General features: G+C 41.3%; 1 protein-coding gene across 2 annotated transcripts in view; it reads left to right on the forward strand.

Moving 5' to 3' along the window:
- Positions 1-4,677: 4,677 nt before the first annotated feature.
- LOC115593106 (carboxyl-terminal PDZ ligand of neuronal nitric oxide synthase protein) overlaps positions 4,678-16,918 on the forward strand; it is a 51,019-nt gene continuing 38,778 nt past the window's right edge. For both annotated transcript variants that reach the window (XM_030436473.1, XM_030436474.1), the window contains exons 1-2: positions 4,678-5,275; positions 6,731-6,802. In XM_030436473.1, the coding sequence (XP_030292333.1) occupies positions 5,171-5,275; positions 6,731-6,802 (177 nt within the window). In that variant the 5' untranslated portion in view covers positions 4,678-5,170. The remainder of the gene's footprint in view (positions 5,276-6,730; positions 6,803-16,918) is intronic.

The following is a 16,918-nucleotide window of genomic DNA, read 5'->3' on the forward strand; positions in this document are numbered from 1 at the left end:
TGATATAATATTAGAAAAAAGAAACTTATTTCTAATCGGAGCTTTCATGACGTTTACCATGACAATTTAGATCCTCTTATGATGTGTTTTTATATCTAAATAAACTTCTTGTCTGGCATGATTTTTCAAAGTAAATACAGTTATTATTAAAGATGTGTATTCCTTCTCCATCACTGAACAATATATCCAGAATCTATGAATAATAGCAAATACTGTTACTTTAACATATTTTTTTGCAAACATCAAAGTTACACGAAGCAGGTGGAGTTGATGGGGACTTTGAATGATGTGTTTTTTAAACCCGTGCACCTGTGATTTATGCACTGGTTGCCTTGTCTTGTGTTTGCTTTGAAAACTCACAAAACAGCTTCAGCTTACAAATAACACTAATTGGTATTCCACCTAATGTGACCCACAGTGTTTGTAATTGTGATGAGGCTGCATCAGAGGCGGTCCTTTTCAATGAGATGCTTTCATTACTCTGTCCCCTCTCCCCTGTTCATCAAACACTGTCTGTGACATGAATGGCTCTTGAAACCAGACCTGTGATTAATGGAACTGGATCGCTAGTTGGGCAAATTCAAATAAAGCATTTAATTAATTTGTAGTTCAGAGGATACAAGTAGTACTCCCGTTTGGCTATATCCTTGTTTCTTGTTTTCGATTTTGGACAGAGACAGCAAAAGAAAATACTTGAAATTAAACTCAATCCTTTACTGATGTCATGCAAAGGACAGGCACATATTGGGTATGAGTAATTACACCTGACAGGACGAAGTCATGTACAGATAAATATTCAGTGTAGATAAAAAAAATGCCATTTATTTCTAGAGGATCAACCCTTTTATACATAGAAGAAGGTTGTATAAGCGTTATTGGAACAGCGTACAGAAATATCAACTTCTGTCAATTAAGTATAACCTTTGAGAAGTCTAAGCACCTTCACAATCTTCTTAAAGGTTTATACTTATGAGTGTCAAGAATTCTTCTCTCATTTTTCTTTTATTAATGATCAAAGAGCAACATATGAAAGAGGATTTCAGGCCGTGAGTGCTGAAGAATTCTTCATAACAAGTCAGTCTCATCACAGAAAATCCAGATTACCCGAGGGCTCATCTTTTTCATGTTTGTTTGTGTACTGCAATGCTCCCCTTTTGTTTTGTGATGGATTGTTTACAGTGTTTACAAGTGAAATGAGGTTAATTCTTTTAGCAAACATCTTTTTTTACTCACCATTTCTGATGTGGTCTGGTCATATTCTGTTAAAAGTTGCTCTGTTCCTTTGTAGGCTCAACATCCCTGTCACTGGTGTATTTCACAAATGGACTGAGATATGATACACGAGGCATATTGCTGTGATATCTGTAAAAATCAAATGGCGAGACTGAAATCTGTCTGACTTCACCGACGTAGAGACGAGTGAGACACACCGCTGATCTGATGCTGCCAGGTGGGAATCTCCTGCTAGGCATTGCTAATGAATGACTGACGGCCAGTCTTTCATCATTTGTCATATTTTCCGAGAAGAGACAGGGGAACTGTCTGGTATCATTAATCAAAGTTGAAGTGGGGAGTTAACCCTTCGACTGTACACACAGTGGCAGTTCTGGGGGGGGCAACAGGGGCCAGTGCCCCCGTAAATCTGACTCCGGACCCCCCTTTGGCCCCCCAAACGGAGAGTCTGCATCAAAAATAAAATAACAGATTTCTTGCGATGATTTTGTACTGAAGGGTAAGGCAGAAATGTCCTATGCCGTATTACTCAGCATGGGAAACTTGAATGTGGGGATAATGCTGTGCCCTAGGTTGCATGTAAAGCACACGTATGAAAAGGTCATGTTACCTACGAATGGATGAATGCTAAAATGCTAATAGGTTGTATGTTCTTTATCTTGAAACATGATCTGATCTCTCTGTATTTTCACTATCCATTTTCTTTTTTTCCTAGTTTTTGATCAACGAGGAAGCAGTGAAATGATAACACGTTGTCAGATTTCCTATGTCTATTGGACTTGCATCCTCGAACACAGCAGTATGAAAATGGCTGGCGTGTGAATATGGTCTGTTGTTTGAGTTCTCTTGATCTCTTTTCCATGTGGGCAGGTTAACAAATAAACCACTCCTGCGTGTTACACTCCTCTCACTCGGATCCTTTTATGTGGATTGCTGCAGTTTGTTCAGTTGTATAGTTGCACTGCACACGAGTCAAACAGACTGCGTAATCTACATCACAGCAAGCAGTACTGAACTAGTATCTAGACTTACCTCACATGTGGCTAGGGTGTTTAAAAGTAGTTTTGGTGTTTTTTTTGTTTTTTTTTTAACTGGTTATCATGCCTGTTTAATGAGTGAATCAAGTTAAACAGGTCATATGATGCACATTTTCCGGTTCATACTTTTATTCTGGGGTCCTAGTAGAACAGGTTTGCATGCAATAATTTTCAAATAACACATTCCTTTTTCTCATAGGGTGTGTTGCTGCAGCTTCCCTTTGCACACTGTGTCTTGAACGCTCGATTTTAGCTACAGAGTGAGACCCATGTTCAATCTTTGGTGAGAGTTGTACATGAGCATTATTTAGTGGGCAGGATGTAGCCAATAAGAGGCAGAGTAGGGTGTGTCATGCCAAGCCAAGTAGTGTGATCTAAAATAACGCCACTACAGCACTAGAAACTGTATGTCTGCTGACAGACTGGTGTGTATATATTTTATAATAGATAATATATTTATGTAACTCTCTGGGAGAGAGTGAAGGTGTTTGAGGTGGACTTCTGGCTTTTTCACCTTGCAGACCTCTTACATGCACAAAAATGCTTAGTAACACAGTAAAAGACAGGCGAAAACCCCCAAACCATAATATGCATCTTTAATGTTCAGCATTTAATTAAAAACACATTAAGTCAGCCTTATCCTTCCCATGTGATGCAAATTCTCTCACTTATAAAGCTTATTATTTCCTATATTCGTAATGATTTACCCTTAAAGCACAGACTGCATTTTTCTTATATTAATAGTCTGTAATTCGTTTTATTTTCAAAGATTCGTCCAAATGATTGTATTCTCTGCCAGTTGAATTTAAAAGTAGCTGATATAGATGAAGATCTTTCTTTTATATGTACTAATAATTCTAAAAATATATCTGGAAACATGGTCAAAATTGCATTTTAACTTCAGTAACTTATAGTGAGCAATCAACAGAGGGCGCCATTACATTATTTCAGCTATGTCTTAGTCTTAATCATTTAACTGTGTACTAAATTGATTATGTAAGACAGTACTTCTTCTGGTGGTATACCAGGGGACATTCTACACCGGGGGGCTTATTATTTGCCTGCATATGCATTATAGGTTTATTGTTAGACCAGAAGTATAATATAACAGAAACACAGTAAGTAGGTGGGAGCTTGATCAAGGCTGGAGATCATCATCCATCATTTCAACCACATGAAAAACAAACAGCAATTTATTGTCCAAACAGAAATTTCATTAAAGTTATTTGTCATGCGGGTAATAATGGCTGTTCAGCGACTGGACTCTTGTTATCTCCTAATAGACTCATTTGGGCTCCTGTGAGGAAACTCCAAGGATGATGAAAACGACCGAATGAGGCTTCTGTGATGAGTCTCAGCCGTTTGATCAGCATAATGCAACGTGAAAGATTTATACTGAGTGAAACAGCTCAAGACTCACTGCCTAAAGCAGAACGAGATAACAGGAAACAAATTCAGTCGAGGTCTGAAAGTGAAAATATTACTTTTGTTGACTTTTTTGGAGATGATGGTGAAACAAGATCATAAATAAAAGCAGTAATATCGACATTTATACACAAACAATAACCACTAAAAGTCTTCAAATGTATTATGCAGAATTGCCTCTATATCTAGATTATTGTATTATTGTAATGTTATTGATACTTCAACATGTAAGCAGGGCTTAAACATTGTAGGTGGTCGAGGTGAATTATTTTGAACTGCTTTGTGTTGCCTACTTTTGGGTGTTTAACAATGCATCATATCTTACAACCCTTGATCTTACGATCTTCATTGTGGTTAAATGATGATAAAGTTCATCCAATCATCCACAAAACACATCTGGAGCTTCACAGCAGAACACCATTGTTGCAGCATTCTCCTTAACAACTGAAGTAGATGGGGACTTGTTTTAAAGGAGAGCAGGCAAACAAACAAGATAAAACAACTCTTTGCAGGTCATTATATTTAGAATATTAATGAGGTTATATTAAGTTTATTCAATCAGAAAAACAAAGAGGGCCTGTTCATTTCATTTGTTTAGCCTTGAAAAAATCAGTCAAGGAAGATCTTTCTCGTCTGGTTAAAATTCCTTTCAGAAAAAAAACAAAAAACAAAAACCCCTCCAAAAAAACAACAACAACTACATAGTGCACCCTTAAGCTTCTATTGTGAATAATTCCTTCTTTATTTCTCCGTTGAGTTTCTCCCCCCACAGACAAACCACTCTAGTCTCCCTGGAACAAGTGTATGAAATTTTCATCTCCTGAGTGGGGGGCTGGGGGGGTGGAGGAGTGGAAGGGGGGGGGGGGGGTTGGAGGGACTCTCCTCTCAGCTCCTGGTTGCATCATGCTTGGGAACTTTGCTCCAATGAGGGTTTGCTTTGTGCTTTGTGGAGGGAGGGAGGGATACAGAGGGGGAGGGGGAGGGAGACGGGTGCACCACCAACAGGACGGGATTCAGAAAAAAAAAAAAATTTACCCACAGAGAGCAACATCACCTGCGCAGAGGAAACGCTGGACTCCCTCCACTCCACCTCCCCTGTGGCTTTGGAGAACACACATCCTGCACGCTGTTATTTCACGAGAAGCGTTTCCAGGAAGGAAATCCTTACGTGTCCCCTCGGTGTGTATTGTCACAGGAAAGAAATAAAAGAAGGGAGAGGAGGAGGAGGAACGGGAGGAAGGGGCACCTAAATCTGTCCCTGTGTGGCTGTGGAGGAGGACGGGACCTTTTTTTTTTTTTTGAGCTCAGAGCAACAATGGACTGCGTTTCCAACGGGAAGTCACTCCGGGAGCCGTGCGGTACTCTCATGCGGGATTGTAGCGTCTCACACCGGGTTAGTTGTTAAAACAGTGTCGGTGGAGGAGGAGGAGGAGGAGGAGGAGGCGGGAGAGGGGTCGTCGGCTGGAGCCCGCGAGATGCCCGCGAGGAACAGGTACAACCTGGTGGACGATGTGGCGGACTCGAGGGTGCCGCTCCACAACGAGGAGGCGTATCAGCATGGGATTCATTTCCAAGCCAAGGTGAAGTTAAATGTGTGCTTCCTGCGTGTTTCGACATTTACAGCGAGGTGTGTGTTGTGTGTTTTGTGTTGGCGCGCGGCGGCAGGTGCACCGGATCCATCGTGAAGTTTGAACGCGACCAATACACACACGCACACACACACACACGTGCCATCATTGTGGCTTATGCTGTTGGAGCTCAGAAAGTGAGCCGAACTGAGTGTATTTTCAGGTTTTTCCCTCCACAAGTCTTTTAATTATTAAGTTCTCAGGGAAGGCAGCTCGACAGAATTCAGTGTTCACACCAACTTTATGTGGAGCTCGTTCACACACAGAAGCTTCAGAGGATACAGCTTTTAGTGCTCGGTGGCACAAAGGGTTAAAACAAACAGTTTCTTGTCCGAAGTTCAACAACATGGCGGCTTATATGTTATATTTTATTGGGCAGCAATCCAACTTCAGTTTGTCTTCCTCTCTTAATATTCCTTTATTCCATTTAGGGCTGGAAATAAACCCTTAAAATCATATTGCAATTCTGTTTGCACTGCAGCGATATACCGGTTTAAAGTATGATTATTGGTGGTTATCGTACCATATACATTTACTTAACTAGGGTGTTGGATTCTATTTTGTTACTGTTATTGAAACAAATGATCTGTTTCGAATTTCCAACAAGATTCAAGTCTGTCGGGACGTATTTTTTTCTGAAATGATGTGTTTGAAGGGGCACTGTGTACTTTGGGAGGAGAAATTCTAACTCAGAATTTGAATGTTTACACTACTAATGAGGTAATGATAGAATCTCTGAATAAACGATCTGTTCTCAGAGGAAAATAAAGTCCACAGAGCAATATTCGAAGCTAGAAAGTGGCAAGGTCCGCCACATATAAACAAATGATTACATATTGCACCTTTAAGGCAAGTATTAGAACAACAACAGAAAATCATTTTACTGTAATGCAGCCTTTAAAGCAGAAGAGATGCATATCATATGATGATAAAATGTCACTATATTGCCCAATCCTAAAGCCAACAATGAAATAAAAAGAAGGATTAATGTCAGTGTTTCTCATTTATGCCCGTAGAACATTAACAGGATTCAGAATAACAACCGCAGAAGCAACATGTTCTCTGGAGCTCCCTGATTACACAGTAACACACCTGAATATATGCAAGCCACAAAGAGTTTCTTAAGAAGGCAAAGCTCAGTCAAAATATTTGCTTTATCAGGTTCTCTGCGATGGAAAATATTTAAAGCATTTTTCCACTATTGTGAGAGTTTAGGTTCATGTTGGAGACAGTAAGTCTGCAGTTTTGTCATGATAAAAGTCTAAAACACCTCTGGACCTCAATGTAGGAGCTGCTGAAGGTGAATACTTTAGTTATGATTGCAAGCGATTTAACACATGCCATCACTGAGTTTGTTACGTATGATCACGGAAAATTAACATCTCTGACTCTGATTGTTTACTACAGTACGTGGGGAGTCTCGACGTGCCCCGGCCCAACAGTCGGATGGAGATCGTGGCGGCCATGAGGAGAATAAGGGTAAGATGGTGTGACCAGAATCACACACGCTTACACACTCCTCTTCGGTCCTGCGCTGATTGGTTTGGCCCATCATTGAGGACTGAAACTTAAGAATAGCACAGCATTCACACACAATACAAAGAATGTGTGGCTGTCAGATGACATTTGTATTGAGGTAATAGTGAGTCATGCAGTGGATGGACGGGAGAGCACGACTTCTGAGAGAAAGCGAGGCGGGGATGAGTTTTGTTGAAAGAAAAAGCAATAAGAGAAGGCCTGATTGTGCGGCTTTCTTTGCTGAATCGCCCGCCCTAGTTGTGTTTGAGAGGCTGAAGGACAGTGTGTGTGTGTGTGTGTGTGTGTGTGTGTGTGTTATAACATTCTTGATTCAAGTCCTTGAATTTCACACATATTATATCATAGTCAGGCTCGGTGGGGTTTCTTTTTCCATGGAGCTATATCAGCAGTGTTACTGTGGGGATCATGTAATCATTTTTCCCTCTCATTGTCCCGGTAGGCCGGCATTTTCCTCCCGAAGCCGTATCAGGCAGCCGGGGTGGTTCTGTTATTTAAATGTGACTCACTAGACGAGCTTGGCTCAGACACGACAAGGCTCTTAAGCCCAGTCGAGTGAATGTGCAGAGAAGAAACGTGTGATTTTCGTTTTTTTAGCTACTAAAAGGCATAAATGTGTGTGTAGCCTCTGAAAAATGCATGAATCATGAGGCACAACGTTGAAACTTTTTGGGGGGAATCCGAGACTCTTGCTTTGTTTTTTTTTTCTCCCTTAGTGTAAAAAAGTGGGTTTGCAGGTGGCCGAGCTGTTGCTTTAAGTGTGAAACTGTGTGTCTGTGTGAAATCAGAGGAACCCCCGCTGTTCATAAGAGATATTTCAGGCAAATCTTTAAAAAGTAGGTCTATGGTACAGAGAGCCTGACATCGTTTGAGTCTATGTGTGATTGGGCTGAGTGTGCAGATGGCGTCTGTTCTTCCCCGAGATTCCCATACTGACAAATCAATAAGCTTGCAGTATCAGGTAAACATGATCATCGGGGTGATACACAGCAGGCTGAGGCAGAGCGTAACACAGCAAGCACAGGCAGGCAGGCAGGCAGGAAGGGAAGATGCATCTGATGACTACAAGAAATCTCTCTGAAGAAAAAGACCTAGTTGTTTTCACATCAAATACCAGCATCTGTTTGTACCATGCTCCCATTTAAAAGTACACACAGTGCTTCATTAGCGCTACGAGTGTGTGCTCACATGTGGATGCATACATACAGTGCACGTTGGCTTTGTTTGTCTCTGTATATTGTGTTCCCTTGAGGACTGAAGAAAGCCTTGAGTGAATAATACATGAGTAAGTGTATTAAAGTTGAAACTCTCTGCCTATTGTAAAGTATATCTGCTCTATAGAGTCCCCTGTGACTGACGTTAACAAGAGCGTCCGGCTGATAGGACGGACCTTTCTATAAAAAAACAACCCTTTATTTATTCATCTGCCATGTGTGTTTAATGTCATCTCTGCTGACAGTGAGTACAGTCTCTATTCATAGTCATGTGTTATTACACTGACCGGTGGATGACTCTGGTTTTCTGTCATGTCATCTCTGCAGTTTAATCTTTAAAGGGAGACCAGATAACATTTAGCGAGCGGCAGCCGCTGTGGACACAGTGGAGCGTGTGAAAAATCATTTTCCCTTTTATTTTACATGATTTTCTCGGGTCAGTTCCTTTTAAAGGCATCAGTATGAAGTTCTGGTCATGCAGGGGGTTAGAGGAGCAATTTGTTTGTTTAAAACACTCAAAAAAGGAACCAACATTATCAACAGACAACACAAGGATATATTCTGAGAAATGCTAATCTGTAGTGAACTGGTGTCAGTAAAATCAGTTACACAACAGCAATAGCAAAGTCTGAAGTTTGCTAACTAAAGCAAACTGACATTAGCTGTTACAAAGCACTTGTCATAGCAGAGTATTTAAGGGTTTTACTCCTTATGTGTCCAACTTTTCATTTGTAAAAAGGAAGATTGTGTGTCTCTTCTTTCAGTAGTTACATGGTCTCTTGAAGATACAGTATGTTCTGGATGTGTCCTTGCACATGCTGTTCGTTCCATTTGTTTTCAAACACATGCGAAAGTAAAGACTGTATCTTTCTTCCAAGAGCCTCTTTTTTGGGTTGAACCCGCTCACACTGTGCCTACACTGTGTGAATGCAAACACATGAGCGTTTCAGAGGGCGGGCGCGTGCGTTCAGGGTCGGTTGCCAAGTCAAATGTAATTAGCTTTGTGTGGATGAATATTGACTGGCCTTTCCTGACTTTCTCCTCATCTCTCCTCACAAAAGCCGAAAGCCTTGTCTTTAATTTAAAAGAGCAACCCTTCAGCCGAGGGACCGCGCACAGACTCGGCGGAGTTGAGTGTGATTAAAGAGAGTGAGGAATGAACTGATGGCAGTGGGAGAAAGACTTGAGAGGAAGTCCTGGAAGCAAGAGGGGTTGGTGGCTGGCAGAGTCATAGTCGTTTCATCTCCCTCAGCTAATCTCTTTAGTCTCAGTCGATGTGAGGAAACAGGAGCAAACATGAGAAGAGAGAGCAACATGGCCCGATCATCTCTGAGCAAACAGTGAGGCTGGGTTCTGACAGAGCAGAGGAACCATCCTCAGCCGTTTGACAAACACACACACCTGCCATTCCCACCGCGAGAAAGTGAAAGGACAAAGTTTTGTACCCTGTGGATCTTTTCAGGGTTTTGTTTTTGTTAAACCTTCTCCCATTATGGCTGACTGGTCCCACTGTGTTGGTTTATAAGAATTTGTTTCATTCAGTTTGACCAGTGGCATAGAAACCAGCGCAGTGGTATGCGTTCACACGCGTATTTGTATGTATTAATGTGTGTGTGTGAGCCCCAGTGCTCCATAAAAGATAGCCCCCTTGCATTCTCACAACCTCCGCAATTGATTAACGAGGAATGACAAAGGCTGGCGTTGGCGCTTCCCAAATGGAGAGATTTGGTCTAGCCGTCCACAGCTCACTGCCTCAGAAAGGGACGTGTGTATTTACTGGAATTTTTTTTGCGGAAACAATTTACAAGAGGCCACTGTCTCTCTACAAAGGAAAACAAATTTAAGGCTATTCTCCCCTCTGCCATCACCCTCTCTGTTACCCCCTCCTCTCCCTCCCACCACTGCTGTTTTCTTTTCAACCCCTCACTCTCTTCCTACCAAAATAGACTGTCTCAATTTAGCCCATCTCTGCCATCTACTCAGTGCTGACGGGAATAGATTTTTAGTCTGAGGGCAGGCTATGCATGCATCCCTTTGAATTTTGATCGGCCCTAATGGGATTTTAAGCCTCCCTCACATGTCCGTCAGGATGCAGCCTCCTTCCTCAGACTGCCAAGAGTCTCGCTGGAAATTACATGGCTCCCTTCTTTCTGCATTTGTCCCTCTGTCTGTCTTAAACATCTCATGAGAAAATCTCTGCACGAAAGAAACAAACCTTGTGTTTTTCGGTTCGGCTTCTACATTTCAGTGAGGGTCCGCTGAGTCTGTGTCAGACTTCTAAGAGCATGTTAAGCTGTCATGACTCTGACAGTCAAGAGGGATGTAGTGGTAAAACAGGCACGCCAGACCTGTCAGAGATCGCAACAGAAACTTTTACACTGTACACTTTTACTTGAGATTCACTTTGTGCCCTTTGTTGTCTCTACGCCAAGACTTAAAACTTAAAACTTAACAGAACGATTCTAATAAATGAACTTTGTGTATCCATACTGAAACCAGTTGGACACTCTACCTGTATGGATGTTAAGTCATATGTGCTTGAAGTCGCTTACCATATAAGGTATTTGAGTGTTACGATGCTGGACTTTCTAACTTTGATACAATACCTTGAACAATGTTGATATTGTTTTTTATTGGCTTTCTTGCTGGGTTTAGCTTGTTACAACAGGGCTGAGTCAGCAAATAGGACTGTTAGCTACACATCTACAAGCTGATTACATTTAGCAGCAGATGCCTGTTACTTTTGCATCAAAGCTGCAGGTATCCGTCTATCAGGAAACTCCATAAATGACTTAGGTAGGACTTCAGAAAGTACTTGTAAATGTTATCTAGTTTGACCCAAATCAGTGAATAACGTTATAAACTTGGTTTGTACAGTAGTTCATGAGAACCGCTGCCCAGAAACACACTGTTATACACCTATTGTGGCACCATAAAGATTAAGAAAGTGTTTATTGGACAAAAGATAAGTATATGCTACCTCAACATTTAATGATTTTCCAGGAAATCACAAACTCTAAAATACCTACAAAATGACCTTTATGTTATTGTTGGGCCGGATTCTCGAGAACAGTTGAGATCTAGCAAAACATATGTAATAAAAACACTTAAATAGCGATTTTGTCTCCATGGGAACTTCTCTATGGTCATGTGACCAGCTGTCAGTCGGCCATATGACATTGTGGCAGCAGTCAACTAATTTGTCGGCAGCCGTAATAAATAACTTCCTCCGTGAAACAGAGAAATCTCCATATTTCACTTCCTCTAGCTATCTCTGCTCCTCTCTCTCTCTCTCACCTCATTCTGTATTGTCAGAATTTGGCAGCTAGCCATAACAATTACCTACCCATGCCTGAAGGCTGCAGAACACACACAACACAGACGGAACAGTGTTAGCGTCACATATGACTATGCATGAGTGTGAAATACATAAATGAGGGATTTCACTCTGAACCTACAGTAGAACTAAAGTAAGATGTGAACACAGGACAATCAAACAACATGAACACGTGGAAAACTGAACCGGAGTCGGGACCTGATAAACAATTCTTAATCATCAGTTAATCACATTTTTGCATAACAATAAGGCACCCTGCATGTCCCAGAAAACCAAAAGAGAAATGAGAGCACAGCTTAACTCCAGGGGGGTTACAGATCTATAGCAAAGAGGGGGCGGTTGGGTTTTGTTCTGCGTCTGCACTGAGGCATATGCTGTATTTAGGGAGACATGACACATATTGGGGGGCATTGTTTTCACTTTGTATTCATGCTTTCTTAATGGCAGATGTACAAGAGCATAGTAGCTGACCTATATGTGAACCAGATTAGATGTTTCTTTCAGCTTTGAAAGGGTGCAGTCACCCTTTGTTTATCCAAACCCAGAGAGAAACGGGTGTCTCATTCTTCTTGATTAACAGTCACTTGAAAACAAGTCACAATCTGTGATCAGTGTGTACAAGTGCACTTCTGCATGATGTGCTCTGTAAAGGCTCGGTCATACGAGAAAGTGGCACAGTGAAATTCATCAGGAGTCTTTGCAAGATGCGATTTGGTCACATAAGATCCGTTTCCATCCACGTGGTTTCGGGCCTTATGGAGACTGTAAAGTTCTGTAAATTATAACAAGATTCAAACACAAATGGTATATTTCCACTGTGTGTTTTCAACATTGTTTTTCACCACTTGAGGTTTGACTGGCTCTCATTGAATTATTCCAGGTTATCTTGTCGTGCCCTCTTCTTCTGCAGTGTTTTAAAGCACCCGCTTAGAAAATTAGCACCACCAGCTGTTAATCTCCACTAGGGATGGGCATGATTAATCGACGATTGATTAATCGATCATTAAGAATTTCATCGATGACGTTATTTTTTTATCGATAAAACTAATGCAGGTTCTATTGCGTAGTGTGAGTCTTGAGGAATGCAATGAATGTCGCTATGTGGCAGCAATCCAACATTTTATCACATGGGGCAATGTTTGAAAAAAATGCCACAGGCCTACTCAGTTACCTGCGAGTTTCCGTGTATTTCAAAAGTAAGGTTAATCATGAAAAGTTCACGGCGAAGTGTGTCGTGGGACCATTTTGATTTAAAAAATGACTTAGTTCACTGCCAACACTGCGAAGCTGTGTGTAAGTACAACTCGTCCACGACTCAAAATGATGTACCACTTGAACGACGCGTATCCGACCCTGGTTAGTGGTGGTGCATCCTGCTCTCAGTCTCAACCTAGCATAAACTCGGTGTTAGCATGGACACGGAGGAGCTGTAAAAGTTGCTCTTACCACAGACTGCTGGACCGCTTTAACAGCTGAGAGCTACATCACCATCACCTGCCGCTACATCAGCGATGACTGGCAAATGAACTCAGCGGTCCTGCTCACAGAAAGCCTTCCAGGCCGGCATACAGCTGACCACCTCGCTGATAAAATAAATGAAGCTGTAGAGCAATGGGGACTTGAAGACCGCATTATTGCATGCTTTGCTGCCAACAGTCCCACCAGAGTGAACTGGATTTCCGTTGCCTGCTTTGCACACACACTCCAGTTGGCCATAAATGACGGATTTGCACTGTATCTATATCGGGTAATATCAGCGGCTAGCGGCTTTTGAATATAGCCTATAAATAGTGAATTTTAATATAAAAATATTAATGATTAATCGAAAATCGATCGTTAATTCTCCCGACGATCGATCAAGACAATTTAATCGAATGCCCATCCCTAATCTCCACTATCTCAATTATATCAGATTTCTCTCATCAGTCCTGTTGATCACACCAGCTCAGTTTCAGAGACACAGCACGCAGTTTATTTTCAGATAACATTGCTTCAGACACATTTATTTTTCACTTCCTGGGCGGATGATTGCATGAGGCATTACTCTCACTCGAGCTCAGAGTTTACTTGCCCTGGGCGTCCTCGGTCAACAGCTCCACCCGTTTTAGCACCATGGGGATGTAAACACATCAGAACAGTTTATGATTGTAACCAGATACCGAAGTTTGATTGGACCAGTCCAGTCTCAAAGCTAAAAAAAGAGAATTGCGAAACATGGCTTCCTTCATTTTGGCTATATAGGCTATAATTTTGTGTAGGTTGCAAACTCAAATTATACTCTGCACTGCATGGATGCAGAATCTTCCACATTCATCTTAGAATCTTTTCACATCTCTGCTATCAAGACAGCTTTCTATTTTTAAATTGCAGTGATTCCATTGAAACTAACGGATTCTTCCACAAAATTTTTGATTGTTAACAGTGGAATGTCCAAACAGTTCAGGCCTTTTCACACCAAGTCTGATTTTTTTTGTCCAATCTTGCCACATGAAAATAAATACGACCCAATTTTGTGTCGATCATGTTTACACACCGACCCCAATACTTTCCGCCTTCATAATTTCTTTCTGAACAGGTTCAATTTTCTGTCTTATTTCGCGTCTGTCAAACGGAATTAAGAGGGTAGTTTGACTGTTCAGCAGCAGGTGGAACTATCTTTGCTCTTGCTCTTGGACGGAGGATTTTATTTTTAATTTTCAGTCACTCCATTTTGGTTGACAATTGCGATTGTCAGTTTTAACAATGACAAGAAAGGGGAAGAAAGGGGGGAAAAAATGTGTTGGACTGTGCAAGGTTTCTGAGTTTAAATTTTTTTTATGAGATGACGGATTCAAAAATATATACGAAAAAACAGACTTGGTGTGCAAAGGCCTTTAGTCAAAATTGTATTCATTTATTTTGCTTTTATTTTGGCTTTTTTTCTGTGTGTATGTGTGTGTGTGTGTGTGTGTGTGTGTGTGTGTGTGTGGATAAGAGTACTGAAGGGACAGCAGGTCTTTGCTCACATGGATGGACAGACAGGTGGTGAGTGGTCCCTGCCTCCACAACCAGCATCATGTTGCACGCATAGACAAACACACAGGCTTTCATCATCCGCCCTAAGGCGCTGCCATGTCTTTCAGCACTACAATTAGTCAAGTCTTATGCACTCTGATCTCCCCACACTCACCCAAAACAAGCCCCAACCTAAAGGAAAAGACATTTTCTAAAGCCATGAACTCAATCCTGCTGAAGAGCCTGAAGGCACATTTTCTGTAGAGACTTTTCCTGACTGTGGCTCTCTGCAGCTTTGGCATGCAACGTTGTGGGAGTCGCGGTTTTTGGGTTTCCTGCACATATTGGATGAATAAATGTAGAGTGTCTTGTCTGTAAAATGTCAAGTCTTGAAAATAATTATTTTCTCTAAATAGATTTCTATGACTCAGTCGTTTTTTACAAAAAACAACAAAAAAAGACAGATTGGAATTGAAAATACAAACGTTGCACAAACTTATCAAGGTTGTCATTTTTTAACCAGGTCAGCTATATATAGGCAGTATTATTTTGACTCTATTTCTGGGGTAAATGCATTATGTCAGCAAGTCCAAGCTTATAGTTCATTACAGTGTAAAGGTCCCTGTGGAGCTCATAACCAGAATGGTTACAAAACCTGCTCGCTACTGTTGTTGCTGCTGCCTGCTGCAAATCCATCTGTGGTTAATCTGAAGGACAAACACAACTAAAGTCAACAGACCAGGATCTGGACACATGTGGGTGTGTTGTTGGTGTGTGTGCCTGCACCTGCATGCAGTCATGTGAGCATATTTGCATCAGGGTGCATGTATGCCCTTGGATAAGCATAGAATACTGTACAAGAGTTTTATAGGCCAAAACGTCTTGTATATACAGGATATATATATTTTGAGGCTATATTTGGATGTGCAATGTTTTTCTTGAAATCTCATTCAGGTAAATTCAGAAAATTAAATCAATTAACTGTAATTTACCCCCAAAATGATCCAACTACACAATGATTTACCTACATGTGAACTTTAGCACCTCTCTCCCTGGTCGTTACTTTAAGTGATATGGAAGTCAGAACATAAACATGAAATGTGAACATGTCATGACACGTATTGTAAAAGATAATATCAGTGTTTTGCAGAAACACTAACTGACTTATCCTGGCAACTGAACTGCATCATCAGTGCAAACATTTTATTTTCCCGAGAATTTTATGACAATAACTTGCAAAATAAATTAAATTTCCATCAGCCTCAGCTGTAGCGTTTTAAGTGCTGATCAAATGTTTGCGTGCTAACACGCTAAACTGAGATGGTGAGACAGACAGACAGACAGACAGACAGAGATGCTATCATGGCTGAGGACTTTTATTGTGGTTGAAGTGTATTTTTGCTTTCAAGGATCTTTTGAAGTGCAAGTGAAACTCCTTATCATTGTCTGCATCTGCTCCCCGGGTCAGTGCTTCACATGCTACTGTAACAACCACAAATATTTGTCTTCTTTCACTTTCTCTCATCCTCTTGGCGTTCCCCGTGTCTACATTCGGTCAAAGTAATTCTCTGATCCGATCTCTTTTAATGTACAGATTTGGCTCGGTCATCCTGCTCGTCCCAACAGAACGATTAGATTTGAATTAGATTAGAATTTCAATTGCACGGTTTGCCTCAGTTCGTCTTTTGATGAATGGTACTGTTGAGCCCTCGCTCCCTCTCGCTATTATTCCGCAGATCTGAATTAACCACAAATGTCAGGTCGCTCCTCAGGTCTCCCTGGCAACTAGCTCTGCCGCCAAAACATGTCTTTCTCATCTCACCTTCAGGTTAAGGATGGGCTCAAACTTTGGAGGAACTAACTCTGTTGATTTGTCATGAACATATGTGACGACAGTTGCACAGGGAAAAGCATATATCTCGCCTCATGAGTAGAGTTGACACTGTTTGGTTGGTATTCTATTTTGAAAAACACCAGGCTTAAGTGTTTTTTAGTCATATTCACACAAATTAAAGTGAACACTTTACCAGAAACTCTCTTAAAATAAACAAGTTTCATGTTTGCAAGTTGTGCTTCTCTGCCCGGGAGCCTTCTTTCTTAGCATGAGTAGGCAGATAAACTAGGCCTGTTGTATTATGGTATCGTTGTTGGATAATGATTGAGGAAAGCGCTGCAGGCTTTTGAGCTGGCAGATAGGCTGCCCTACTTCTAAATGTTATTTGGAGTCGTGTGTGTGAGTGTGTGTGTGTGTGCAGTTGTGTGTATGTGTGTGCGCATTCATCTCACTTCTCTCATCTTGTTCCAGCGTGCTGCACAGAAAGCCTCAAGGTCTCATTCTCCTGCTCCTACCGTTCAACCTCCTCCCTACACTCTCGATTCTCCCTTTGTTTCACTGCCTTCATCATTGTTGCTACATTTACTCCTCGTGCTCCTCAAGTCTGTGTTGGTTTAAACACGCAGGAAGCTGTTAAGGTTTAAAAAGCTCTGAGATCAAGTTGATGCTAAATCGCTACT

This window comes from Sparus aurata, chromosome 12, assembly GCF_900880675.1.
Source record: "Sparus aurata chromosome 12, fSpaAur1.1, whole genome shotgun sequence".
NCBI classification, from domain to species: domain Eukaryota; kingdom Metazoa; phylum Chordata; class Actinopteri; order Spariformes; family Sparidae; genus Sparus; species Sparus aurata.